Source organism: Barbus barbus (assembly GCF_936440315.1).
Source record: "Barbus barbus genome assembly, chromosome: 15".
NCBI classification, from domain to species: Eukaryota; Metazoa; Chordata; class Actinopteri; order Cypriniformes; family Cyprinidae; genus Barbus; species Barbus barbus.
In genome coordinates this window covers 14,454,873-14,468,878 of record NC_136743.1, presented here as the reverse complement: position 1 = coordinate 14,468,878, position 14,006 = coordinate 14,454,873, and the positions used below count along the sequence as shown (strand labels likewise).

The following is a 14,006-nucleotide window of genomic DNA, read 5'->3' as shown; positions in this document are numbered from 1 at the left end:
CCTGATGTCTGCTATCTTACCCTGGCCTTGGTTAAAGTTCCTCAGGGGGGCTTTCTGATAGACTCTATCCTCATAAATGGGGTCGATGTGGTGCTCAGGAGACTGCAGGGGTCTGAGCTCCGAGCCCAGGTGACTGTGCTGACTGCTGTACGAACCCCTGGAACCTACATCATGGACAAAATGCAGATTCTCAAGCACCATTAACCAGAGCAAAAATGCTATAGATACACTTGGAAACAACAGTGTCAAATTCTGATCCATCTGTCTGATGATGAAGTGTGAAAATGACCAGTGCTTATGTGTTTTTGATGGTGATCCTACCAAATGGAAAGGCTGTGTCCCGCAAATGGCACTGACCTGCCAGACTGCCGGGTCTCTGGAGGGTGGCGTTGGCGTACAGATCGTGAGAGATCTTGTATTGATCGGTGGTGTGGAGCATACGCTTGGTAGGGGACAGAGTGGCGTAGCTTCCCACTGCAGCGCTGAGCTGGTGTAGTGGAGACGAGCTGGAGGCATTGCCCGGTCCGGCCATGTGCATCGGTGAAGAGGACGACCCTCCTCCCACCGCCATGTTGATGGGAGAGCTGGTGCTGTAGGACTTGGCCAGACGGCTCGGGGACTGCTTGGGCGACGACACCCGCGCCAGAGTGGCGTAGCTGGGCATGTCAGAGGCTGAGCCCAGCCTCTGCAGTTTGGATGGAGAGCCCAAAGCCTGCATGGAAAAGGGAGAGCTCACTCGCTGGGCTGGTAGAGTGGAGCAGGAATAGTTTACAGGTGCTGCTGGCTGATCGTCAGGCATGTGGAATGCACTGCCATGACTCTGGGCAAAGGAGTCTCGAGAATGGGCCCGGGCGGCTGTCTCTCTGGCAGCCAGCTGGGCAACACGATTAGACGTCACCTGGAGGAAAGTGACATGTAAAGAGCTAAAATTTCACTCTTCTAGAAGCTGTGAGCTAAGTGATGGTGACCGACATGATATTTTCAAGGGAAAACAGGGTGAATTCACTAAATTCTTGTGCCACTTTTTGCAACTGGTAATTCAGTGCAGCAACAGTTTATAGTCCAGTTTAAATGCAAATGAGGATTTAAGTCACTGTCATTATTTTCAGTGCAAACAAGGATCCTTTCTATTTAATTTAGGCTTTGTTGCGCAACACTGTAGCCTCATTTGCATCACAAATTTGAATTCTGCAACTGTCATTCTTTTCAATGAAAGGGTTTTTTGACCAAACAAAAAATGTGCATCATGATTACAATTAAACAATTTTAATTAAATCAAACTATTGATGAATCTTTGACAATAAAAATAATACTGAAATATTTTTTATGACAATATTTTTTATGTTTTTGTTAAAAGTTGATGTTAAAACACGAATAGCCTGCACATTATATGCGGGAAAAAACACAACTTATTAATTTGTTGCATTGTTTTAGTTAAATTGCGGTACTAGTTTGTACTCTAATAGACATTGTGGCCACAATTTAATTAAATTAATATGAGGGAACAAATTAATTAAACATGGCATTGAATTAAGATGCGGAACGAGCTCTGCATGCCATGCATGGGGCTCCATATTCAAAAGTAACAAACACTTTAAAAAAACATTGTCAATGCATCTTGCAGTGTTATGTTTATATATAAAATATTATTTAATATATAAAATGTTTGATTTGTCAAATCTCTCAACTAAAATGTGATGCATTTAGTCTTTTAATTTACATTTAGATTAATAGATGATTTTAATAAGGCAAAAGCCATGACTGAAAAAAGAACACTAAAAACATTAAGGCAGTGCATGCACATAAACAGCGTTATTAGCAGACGCACTACTTAGTGAATTCCCCCCAGAGGGTTTTCTCATTCACACGGTTTAAGACAAAAGGGTCAAAATCAGAGTTTTTACAAAGAGATGAATCCCCACCTGATTATAGCTATGTAAGGCTCCTCCCACCTGACCACTGCGAGGAGGCTGGGAGGCCGACAGGTCGCCCAGGGCCAGGGTCTGGTTGCTATGGTAACTGACTGGATAGGGAAAGGTGCCCTCTTGATTATTGAGCTGCAAAGCACTCTGAGAGAGGATGCCTGGTCCTGTGAAGGAAAAAAATATATAAAAAAATATATAAGACAAAACAGTTTAACTTGAAATTTAACTTTAAGATTAACTTTAACAATGATTTCCAACAGAGATAATGATTTGAAGTTGGTCTTTCATGCTACCTATTTGCATATAGAATGGATATTAATCTTGTAATCTTTGCATATATTTAACCATGTATATCTTCCTTTACAGTGTGACGATATTTGTGACTCTGTCAAAAGCGTTCATACAAGTATGGCGATAGTTATGACTTTGTCAAAAGCGGCATGATGCAGTATTGCATTTACATAAAATCCAAGCCAAAAATCTAAACTTACATAAAACTTTATTTCTTTTGCTGCCTTACTAACTCGGGTATTTCCTTCAGGAGATGCAAATCTTGTTACCCTCTTCTCTGTCCATATAATTCTCCTCACCTCATTTTACCTTCTGAAAATTGGTTAATTGCTTTACCATTTCATCTCATATTCTTTCATTGTCTTCCCACCTCCATCCACAGTTCTCTGTTTTACTTTCTTTTATACTACTCATTATTTCAAGCCTCACAGTGAGTAGATGGACAGAATATGCATGCATAATTAATCACTGCTGGAAGACACTCAATGTGCACACATTCAAGAAAATGGGGTCAGCACAAACAGAAATCACAGTCCCTTCTCTTCTCACGCCCCTCCTGTACTGGCAGCCTGACACTGTGCCATACAGCAGTGATTCCCAGTCCTTAACAGTACACCCCCCACAATCACATAAATAAGGCACAAGTACTGCTAGAAATGTGTTCCTTTTAACTTGTATTATACTGGATATCATTCAGAATGACCATAATACATTATTAAATTGGACGCATTTAACATGATTCACTTTGAAACTAAAAAATTACATACTGTTGGGGAAAAACAACTGAAGCAGCTTTACCCACCAACTGAAGCAGTTTGAGAAACTACAGAAACTATATAACAGCATTTAATTTGATTGGCTGAGACATTTATGAAAGTATAAGTGAAATAAAGTAAAACTGCTTTAGAAATATGATGCGATTTCTTGTTTTCCTTTTCTTTAGTGTTGTTATGGTGAAATTGAGACAGAAGCTTATGGATCCAAATGCAGTTTTAATATAATAAGTAGTCAGACAGGCAGAGGTCATATACCAGCAGCACAGTATCCAAATGGGCAAGGCAAAGGGAAATCCAGGTAACAGGAAAAAAGGTCAAAAACATGAACAGCCAATGGTCAGGAACACGACAAGGCAGGACTAGCAACCTGGAAACAGGGAAACACTTGGCACTGTATGCAGAAATATCTAACAATACGGAGCCCAGAATGCTGGATCAGAGTTGCTTAAATAGCGTCTGTTATCGGAAACAGGTGAGAGTGTAATCAATGAGCATGATGGGAAATGGAGTCCAAGATAAAGTCCATGTGGCGTGTATGTGTTTGGCGGCCTCTGGTGGTGAGCCAAGAGGCCGACCGTGACAAGTGTGTTGTGTAGCTGTTTGTGCATGTATAAGATCTGCAGAGTTACAAAGCTCAAAGTCTCCCACAAAAGGATTTATTCTATCTAAAAGAGAAGGCTGATCCAGACCGGGCTAAAACGCCTCATTAAGACACGCCCCCACATGTCTATGGCTACGTCCACACGAAGACGGGTTTCTCCGTATCCAATCTTTTTTTTACCTCAAATTCCGTAAACACGGAGTCGTCTCAGGAAATATCTGCGTCCACACGGAATCACTGAAACCGACTGAAAACGATGTAGTACACATGCCAGACCAATATGTGGCGCTGTAATTCTGCCACAGAGATACACAAAAAAACAGAGAAGAAGACTTGGACCATGTGCGTAAACCTTGCGCGCTGAATACAAACTAACACACAAAGCAGAAGATTTTGCTTTAATAAAACTAATGAGCTCAGTAGGTTCTGCAGCACAAACACAGGCACGTAGTCTGACCATAGACTGTAAAAAAAAATGGACGTAGTGTCCGTGACGTCACTCGTAGGTTTCTGAAGAGCGTTTTTGAAGCCTAAAGTGGGCGGAGCCGACCGCCGCCATCTTGGCAACGCGTCACCGCGCGTCACTCCCGGATGATCCAAAATGGGCAATGAGGCGGGACGTGGGCGGAACTGAGGTGCCTGGTTGTCTGTATATAGTATGCTTTATTAATCATGTTCTCACTGAGTTTCGTCTTTTAAAAACAGTTTTAATCGGTTTTAATTCTCTAAGCCACAGAGTTTGTATTATAGCCTAACAGTTTTCTATTGGAGGAAAACGCTTAACCAGTAACGTTAATTACAGGCCTAACGTTACAGCCAATCACAGTCTGTCGGATTCTGGAGTGTAGTTAAGTTTTAAATAAAATTATAAAGAATAAATAAATTAATAAATAAAATTACATTACAATATCACTCACCGGAAAAAATGGAGCGTAGACTTGGACGGTCTGTTAGTACAATTAACCGCACAACAAGCCATTTTATTAGATAATTTTAAGAAATAATAACGAAAAAAGCCATAGACTGTATAAAACAAAAGCAGAAACACGGCAGAGATGCCAAGTTCAGCGGCTGAGGTAACGTGACGGCTAACAGACAGCAGATAGAGACAGCAACGTCAATCAACCTGTCACTCAAGTGGCCACGCCCTTAATTATGCAGAAGTTTCAGGCTTAATATAATTTAAATGGATGAGTTATAAAAAAATTCACCCCCCTCACAGTTGTCACGAAGGGCAAAATTAGCTATATAGACCAAAATAAATTTTTGTACCAGGCTGTAAACATGTTTTTTTCTACTGTAAAGTTGGGCATTTTAACATGGAGAGTCAATGTGATTGACTCCCTTTTGGAGCCAGCCTCCAGCGGCTAGTCGATGAATTGCAGTTTTAATCACTTCCGTGTTGGTTTCACTAGAGGGAGCGGGAGGTTGCCGCTTGAGTCTGACATTGTTGTTGTTGTTGTCGCTGTTATGTGACGTAGCGGTGTCTGATTAGGGGCGAGACGTGGGCTGATGACGTCATCGTTTCAGAAAATATACGGATTCGCCGTCCACACGAAAACATGAAAACGGCGTTTTCAAATTTATCCACCCTGGGACCCGGTTTCAAAAATGATCGGTTTCACTCTTCGAAAATGCTGGTTTCGTGTGGACGAAACGCCTATACGGTAAAAAATGTATGCGTATACAGAGAAACCCGTCTTTGTGTGGACGGGGCCTATGTCATGATGTGGAAATATTTGCATAATGCTGCCCAAATGTTCATGCAAAGAAAGAAGGCGTGGTTTCAGTAACCGCAGTAGTGCTGATGCATTCATATCAGGGAGACGCTGTGTGTTTCTATGCAAAAGCAAAAGCACTTTATTTGGCCTTCCGAAAGTAGATGCACTTAGGAATCATTGGTTAAGATTTGTTTACAACAGAACAGCACAACTCAAATGTTCGAATTTGTGCAACACATTTTATGGACGACCGTTTTGTGGACCTATGAGAGTACAAGGCTGTCTGTGCACAAAGGCTATTTCTAAAAAAAAAAAGGGTCAATTCCGACTTTGCTATGACAATCTGGCACTTCTGAATCAGCGACTGTACGTATGTTTTGTTATTAGTTTAAGTATTTTCTATTGACTGTTCAAATGCGGAGTTATGCACAGTGTAGAGTAACGCGATGTGTGTGTGTGTGTGTGTGTGAGATAGTGATGGGTCGTTCTTGAACGATTCGTTCATTTTGAACGAATCTTTAATGTGACTCGGGAAGAACGAGTCGTCTCCGGGAGTGATTCGTTCAGTCGCGCATGCGCATTGCACAGCATTCTCGGGTTTGAGTTGTTCGTTCATCACGTGACAGCCCCGTACACTTAACCAATGCAGCCTGAGCCGGAAAGAGAATTGATTAGTTCTTGATCGAGTCTCGGGTTTGAGTCGTTCGTTCTTTTGTCACGTGACCACTTGCCGGATCAGTACATATCAAATAGGCTACCATAAAGTAAAACTGTATTTTTTGTATGTTGGATCATATTTAAGAATTATCATAAAATTATCAAAATATGTGTAATAAGCATTTTCCTAGAAATAAAAATGGTCTGTTCATTTTTTTGAATGCAAACATGCCTTAAAGCATGTTCTAAAATATAGCCACAGTGTTATTTTAAAGCTTATTTATTTTTTATTTATTTAAAAAAGGCCTAGCTTGTTGTGCTAATATATATATATATATATATATATATATATATATATATATATATATATATATATATATATATATATAAATAAATAAATCATTTTTTTTTCTTTTTTTTCCATTGTTTAAATTCATTTGGGATTAGTTATTCTCTTAGCTAGAAAGCTTTTTTTGGCACAAAAGTGTTATTTATTTTAAAGCTTATTTATTTTATTTATTATTTTAAAAAAGCCTAGCTTGTTGTGCAGTATTTTGTTTTAGGTTTTTAAGGCTCTGTGGCTTTAGTATATTTTAATTTTCTTGTATTTTTTATTTAAATAGTTTAAATTCATTTTGGAATAGTTATCTTCTTTGCTATAGCTTTTTCTGGCACAAAAATAAACAATAAAAAACAATTCAGGAGTGTGTACAGAGTGTTAATGTCTAAAGTGTCATATGTTACAAAAGTATAGTAAGTAACACTATAGTCCAATCTAAAGGGTTAACTCAAAAGACATAAATACAACAAGGTATTGTATTTTATGAAGATTAGACTAAAAAAATAAAATAAAAACAAAGCATAACAAGTCAAGTCTGCTTTGTCAATTCTTCCACATGTACAGTACATACATACAGAGAACTGAAATTGTGTTACTCTCAGACCCTTGATGCATACAGTTAACATTAAACACTGACAGTAGACGGTCAAATACAGATAAATACAGTTTATTTTGTAGAAAAATAAAAAAAGAGATAAAGTGGCATAAGGCACATGGCAGAATAGATGCGCAAACCAGTTAAATAAAACAAAACTGTGCAGATATATGTGTAGTGCAAGAAGAGGTTAACCAACTCATTATTATCTTTTTTTACCACATGGTGTTATGGAAAAGAACCATGTGACAGAAATTAAAAGCAATAATTTGAGACCAGAAAAGCATCACATAACTGTAAGAGTAAATAATAATACTAATAATTCTAATAATAATAATAATAATAATAATAATGACTATGCACCTGTTTGTAAGGAAGGTTGTAAATTAACTAATTTCTCTGTCCAAAACTGTCACGTCACGTGACAAAAGAACGAACGACTCAAACCCGAGACTCGATCAAGAACTAATCAATTCTCTTTCCGGCTCACGCTGTATTGGTTAAGCGTATGGGGCTGTCACGTGATGAACGAACGACTCAAACCCGAACACTTGTCAGATAAGAGGTGGTGCGCTAATCATAGACTAAAGACCCAGGTAAACAATTAAGTAATATTTTCTGTTTCTTATAGCATAGTTTTGTATTGTTTGTAGTGTGATAGACGTTTGCATAAGTAGTAGATGTGTTTGGAAAGTAACACATAACATTTGAATTATATTTTGCTAAAATGAACGAAATGACTCGAAAAAAGATTCGTTCATTTTGCTGAACGAGACTCAAAGGTCCGAGTCGGTAAAATGATCCGAACTTCCCATCACTAATTGACTGTTCAAATGCGGAGTTATGCACAGTGTAGAGTAACGCGATGTGTGTGTGTGTGTGTGTGAGAGAGAGAGAAAGAGAGAGAGAGAGAGAGAGAGAGAAAGAGAGAGAGAGAGAGAGACAGGGTCACATCACAGTGAAGTCAGCTATCTTAACCGCGGCTTGTGTACTGCAAATATATATACAAGCATCATCACTGTATCTGTCATGCGACTCTGTTCCCCTTTCGGGCTTGAACTGATGGTAAAACTAAGGACATTATTAACTGTCTTTATATTAAGCTGAAGCTCATGATTATGGTAAGGGGTGTTACATTTCCGACACATGCTTGTGGTGTTCGGCCAATCACAATGCAATGTGTGAGCTGGCCAATCAGAGCAGACTGCGCTTGTCGGAAGGAGGGGCTTTGTAGAAAACAATGCGTTTGAGAGAGGCGGGGCATAGAGAAACTATAATAATGTACAGTATTTGAAAAATAAATGTATTGTTTGAACATTAAAGCATGTCAACATATTCTGTTACACCAAATAATGATCCTTCAAAAAGCATCATGACCCCTTTAAAAGGCTGAAAGAAAATTCAAAACTTCACTGAACAAGTGGGTCAGACCAATGGTGTATGATTACAAAAAAAAAAACATAAATATTGATATGTTGATGAAACATTCATTTTGTATTCATATTAATTTTAACAAAATGTTTGTAGTTTGAAGTTAAGTTTGTAGTCATACAGTACAGCATATAGAATACCATAGCATACATTCATAATTTATTACAAAATTATTTTCTTAATGGACATTCAAGGATGCATTAAATTGGTCAAAAGTGACAAAGTCTTTTACATAAAAAAAATATTTCAAATAAATGCAATTTTTTAAACTTTCAATTCAGCTAAGAATCCTGGAAGCAAATGAAGTTTCACATTTTCTACAAAAGTATTCAACACTGATAATAAGAAATGTTTTAATGCATTAAAAAACCTTATTGCCCCCAAACTTTTGAATAGTAGTGTACACTATAAGCATGCACATGTTTAACAGTAAACATTTAAGAGTAAACAGTGTTTAATTAAATTAACAATAATTAGTTTTTTACAAATTAATAAATGAATCATCAAAATAATTGTTATTCCTATTTTAAAATCATAATTTATGCTTTAAGGCCCATTCACACCAAGGACGATAACTATAAAGATAACGATAAAGATATAGTTCTAAAAATCTTTCTTAATATTATAATATTCCGCTTATACTACGGTTGCCACACCTCAAGACATCGATCAGATTATATATTTCAAGGGATTCGTCCGGTTTTTCTACTTAAATCGCTATTGTGAGTAGGGTTATTTCTTCCGCATCTCATCCAACGACTCTTTTGCTAGTTCCAAAACGTCATTTTAAAGCTGGCAATGGAGGCTTGAGCCGTTGATAGCAGACTAATGCAGTTAATAATGAAGCTATTAGAAAGAGAGCGAGAGAGACAGAGACACAGAGAAAGAGAAACAGAGAGAGAGAGAGAGAGAGCTTGTATGAATTAGGCTACCTCTGTGTGTCCCTCAACAGTGTTCTGAAGCACCGTCTCTAAACTGTAAGTCTGCTTTAAGATGCAGCGCTGTTATTACCTCGCTAGTGAGAAATGTCATGTGTAGCCTTTAAGTTGCTACACTAGGCTAACTGATAAAATCGTCAGGGCAGCGCTGACAACGATGCGAAGTGATATGGAACTGTAATGCGGTCAAGAAAGCTGCCTGGAACTACGTTCGCCGTGCGTTTCCCTGAAAATAATTGCACACCTCAGAACGTTCGTCAGCCAATCAGATTCAAGCATTCAACGGCCCCGTAGTATAAAAAAGAATAGTCCACTCCACAGCTATAACGATAAAGGCACAGAGAAATTATATAATTGGAATCGCTTTCAGAACGATTTTTTTTTCAGCTGATGAACGAAGCAAACATTGACACCCAGTCAGAATCTATCCTGCTATAACAAGCTTGAGATTTTAAAGCGGCAGACGAGCCTGTGCTTAGAATAAACAGACAATATCTTTCACTGGTGTGGACGCTAATATAGTTATCTTTACAGTTATCGTTCTTGGTGTGAACAGGGCTTTACAGGATTAACAAAGCAAAATCCAAATGTTGTACCCCTGGAATGTGATGAAGTAATTGCTTTTTGGGAATCACTGCTATATAGCACCAGATATCACCTGCATGCACAGAGATGAGTTTGCATGCTGTTTAATCTCTGACAGCCTGCAAAGTCGATCATGACGGTGTGTGGTTTTTGTCATGTTAACCGAAGCTTATTGCCACACTGTCAGAGCATGGTTCTCCTCTTCTGAGGATGTCTGACAGCACCTAAAGATGTTGCATCTTTTAAAGAGGTGCCAGTTTGAAATGGCCTGACAGAGCAATAATGTTTGTTTACAAAAGATCTACATGCTACAACATGCTGTATGATGAATTACAATTAGGAAACACCTTTGTAGTTAGTGGGGCGGGGCCGAGAGCCGTGAGAACAGAGCGAGGCCGGTGGAGTTAATGATAATGAGCAACACCTGCGCCACTCACCAGTCTCGAGTCCCACGGAGGAGCTCCAGAAGGATAAAAGGAGGAGCGACGACAGTGGAAGACGAGAGAGGACCAGGCCTGGACATTATTTTGTGTTTTGTGTGCGGCAGTCGTCCGTGAGGGGCTGCCGCTTTACGTTTGTGTTTGTTTAATTTTATTATTAATGTCTTTAAATGTTTGCCGGTTCCCGCCTCCTTCTTCCCGTTCTACGAACTGTGTTACAACCTTATTTTAGTGATATTCACTTGCTACATTTTCATCTCTGATTCTCTTTAAAACTGGCTGCAAATATGAACATTAAAAAAAACAATAAAGGTTTGCAGTCTATGAAAAGATTTCTCATAAACTGACACACACACACACATAGACATTGAGACTATGTGACAGTGTGACTACAAAACCACTGAAGATGATAACTGGGTCATTTCAGATGGGTCATTTCAGATGACCCAGTAATATCAGAAACTGTCTGACTGCGGTTATTGAAAATGGCTGGAGGTTACAACTATCACCACTTTAGCCACTATCAGATTCAAAAAGAGGCACATTTACAGTAAGAGCTGAAAGTTTCATAAATCCATAATCAGGCTTCTGGTCCTTCTCCAGTCTCAACAAAACCATTTTAGACATCTTAAGATGCCATTTGCTGCCATACAGAGTGGTTGCGCGGTGGACAATCTATGTCCAGGTGGCTGGTCACATATCTGTTTGGGGAGAGGGGTTTTATCTCAGAGCCGATCTTTAGATCAGAGCCGATAAATATTTCAGCTGAATTCTATTTATAACTCACAACTACAGAGAGTGGAAGCCAGTACAGCCGAGTAAATAAATACAAAATATACTTTATCTGTCTTGTAAGATGGTTCATTAAAAAATATTAAGGGTCCATGTATGCTGATTTATTTAGAAGTTTGCTCAATATTTAATGTTCTAGATGATGCTTTAGTTTAAGCTTCCTGCAGTTAAGTTTGTTTAGCTACAGCTATGTCAAACTATATGTGTAGTTTTGATAAGATTCATCAGTAATTGACACCATTGGCTTGAGTGAGTGAAAGTTATGTGTAGTGTATCTGTCATAATTAATAGGCATAAAGTCTAGATACTGAAGCCATGATCAGAAAATATAGGCTATGTCAGTATAGTGTACTTTGAAAAGTATATTTTATTTTTTTACTTTTAAAAGTACATTAGCATATTGACTATTCAAAAGTCCATGTACATGACCATAGATTAAAAGCCACAAAACTCTTAAGATTTCACTGGGACTTCTAGGAAGAAATTAACACTTTTACTTAGCAAGGATGCATTATATTGATCAAAGGTGCATAAAGTCTAAATCTAATCTCTTTTAAATAAATTATTTTCTTTTAAACTTACTGTTCATCAAATTATCCTGAAAAAAATGTATTGCTGTTTCCACAAAAAATAGGCAGAACTACTATTTTCAGCATATTGATAATAATAAGAAATGTTTTTAGAGCTCAACCTCAACATATTAGAATGATTTCTCAAGCATCATGTAACACTGAAGACTGAAATTATGGCTGCTTTTCAATCACAGGAATAAAATACTTAATTATTTTAAAATAAAAATTTTAAAAAAGTTGTTATAAATTGTAATAATATTTAACAAATTTACAGATTTTATTGTATTTTTGATCAAATAAATGTTCTCTTGGTGCAAGAGACTTCTTTCAAAAATATATTTTTTTAAATCATAAAATCAACTTTTGAACAGTAGTGTATTTCTACCTGATCTAACCCCTTCAGAAACTTTTTGTTTGTATAATCTTATGTTATCAGGCAGATTCTGTCATTTTAAGTAATATTTGATGTTAATATAATTTAAAATATAATATATTTACAATAATATATAACGTTAATAGAAATGTGACCACATGAACCACATTTTTAGGTTATCTGGAAATCTTTTTTTACACTAATGTATATCTCAACCTCCTTTAAACGCTGAAAAACTGAGCCTTTGAAAATATATCAACTGTTCAGAATATTCATATTAAATCTGTTCAGATGAGGTAGGCCCGATACTCTCAGCAAGGTGAATATGCTTTTCGACATACTTTATTGGAACATTTGTTGCCTCCTTGAATTTGTTGCCCAAAAAACTCAGTTCAGAAATAACCTGTAATTTGTGCATTAAGCTACTATCATGCATAATAAGGCAGGCAGTGAGTCTCACTCATGAATTTCAAAAAGCTGGAGGATATACCAAGCTCATGTGGATACACTCTACAGAGCAACACCTGCAAGCTCATATTATGGGCTGTTACGCATGCATTTCTGTAAAAGAACACTCAGAGAATGTCAATTATAGTCCCCGACTATCAATCATTTCAGCTTAAGATCACAACGCTGCAGGATCAGAACATTTAGAAGTCATTAGCATTGTTCAGTCTTGGTAATTTCTTAATTGTCTTAAACTTCCAGCATTTAAAAGGGCTCCTTACTTTCGCCTGCAGTGAATTCCTGTGAATCCAGAATACCAGATTCTTGAAGAGATCGGATGCAGGAATCTACAAGTTCCAGACCTGTGGTGAGCTCCTCCTCTATATTTTGTCCATCTGTGAAAAAAGACACGAAAGGTAACTTCATCTAGCAGGCTAATAAAAACACCTCCGGCAGGAAATAAAACAGCTCCATATGATGAGAGTTTCAATAAGCTGGTAGTTACTCAGCAAGGGCTTAATGTTTTACAATGTTACATTTTGATTGCTGTTAGGTTACGTTGCAATAAAATGCTTTAAAAACATTCTAGAAATTACACCTATAATTAAAAATTTAAAGATGTAACAATAATGTGAAGTTTATATTTAAATCATTTATTTATATTTATAAATAAATCAGTGATTTATTTAAATCACTTTTCTACTATGCAAATAAAGCCACACCGATCTGCATCATTTTAAGATTTAAAATAACATAATCTGTACTTCTGAATTAGATATTTCAAAAACACATTGTGACAATACTTTTATGCCAGGAATGCGAATGAGATGCTTAATCTGGTTTTGCTTTGATGCTTCATCAAGAGACCAGTATTTTAAAGAGTGTGGCGTTACCGCAAGCTCATGAATCATTTATGGGCTGCACTGCTCTTGCTCTTCAATCTCAGCCTCTCCTCAGTGTTTTATGTTCTGGAAGGCAGAGGTTGTCATCTTTGGCTAACATTTTGCTAAAGCACAATCAATAAAGTCAAAAGTCAACATGTTTCACTCTGACATGCACGGTTTACCACGTGGGCTGCTAGATGATGACAACTGTCAAAATGCATTGGAAAAGGTGCTCTTCATGCAACATTCACCTTCTTGTAAGGTTTCAGTTATGGATTCCAAAACAATGGGCTGAAGAGCAAGAAAATTCACTTTTTAGCTAGAAAACAGTCCAGTTACCTTGGTTGTTCCAGCGAAACTTTTCATCTGCAGAACTGTAAGATAAAGGATAGAACAGATTTAGATGCATCATCAACACAAACACTGAAGTGAACAACAACCTTTTACCTGATGTTACAATCCTACACCTGCAACTAGCCATTTATACCTTCACTACATGGTCACAAGTCTGTGCACCTATACTGAACTGTATGTGCTTGTTGAATATTTTATTTCAAAATCATGGGCATTAATAGGGAGCTGGCCTTCTGTAAAAGCTTCCAATTTTCTGGTAAAGCAGACACAAGAGCATAAGTGAG

General features: G+C 37.6%; 1 protein-coding gene across 2 annotated transcripts in view; it reads right to left on the bottom strand.

The window, feature by feature from the left end:
• LOC306881949 (catenin delta-2-like) overlaps positions 1-14,006 on the bottom strand; it is a 75,544-nt gene that overhangs the window by 42,872 nt on the left and 18,666 nt on the right. For both annotated transcript variants that reach the window (XM_079436340.1, XM_079436339.1), the window contains exons 3-7: positions 13,708-13,742; positions 12,766-12,879; positions 1,923-2,089; positions 358-898; positions 21-164 (exon numbers count right to left, since the gene is read on the bottom strand). In XM_079436340.1, the coding sequence (XP_079292466.1) occupies positions 21-164; positions 358-898; positions 1,923-2,089; positions 12,766-12,879; positions 13,708-13,742 (1,001 nt within the window). The remainder of the gene's footprint in view (positions 1-20; positions 165-357; positions 899-1,922; positions 2,090-12,765; positions 12,880-13,707; positions 13,743-14,006) is intronic.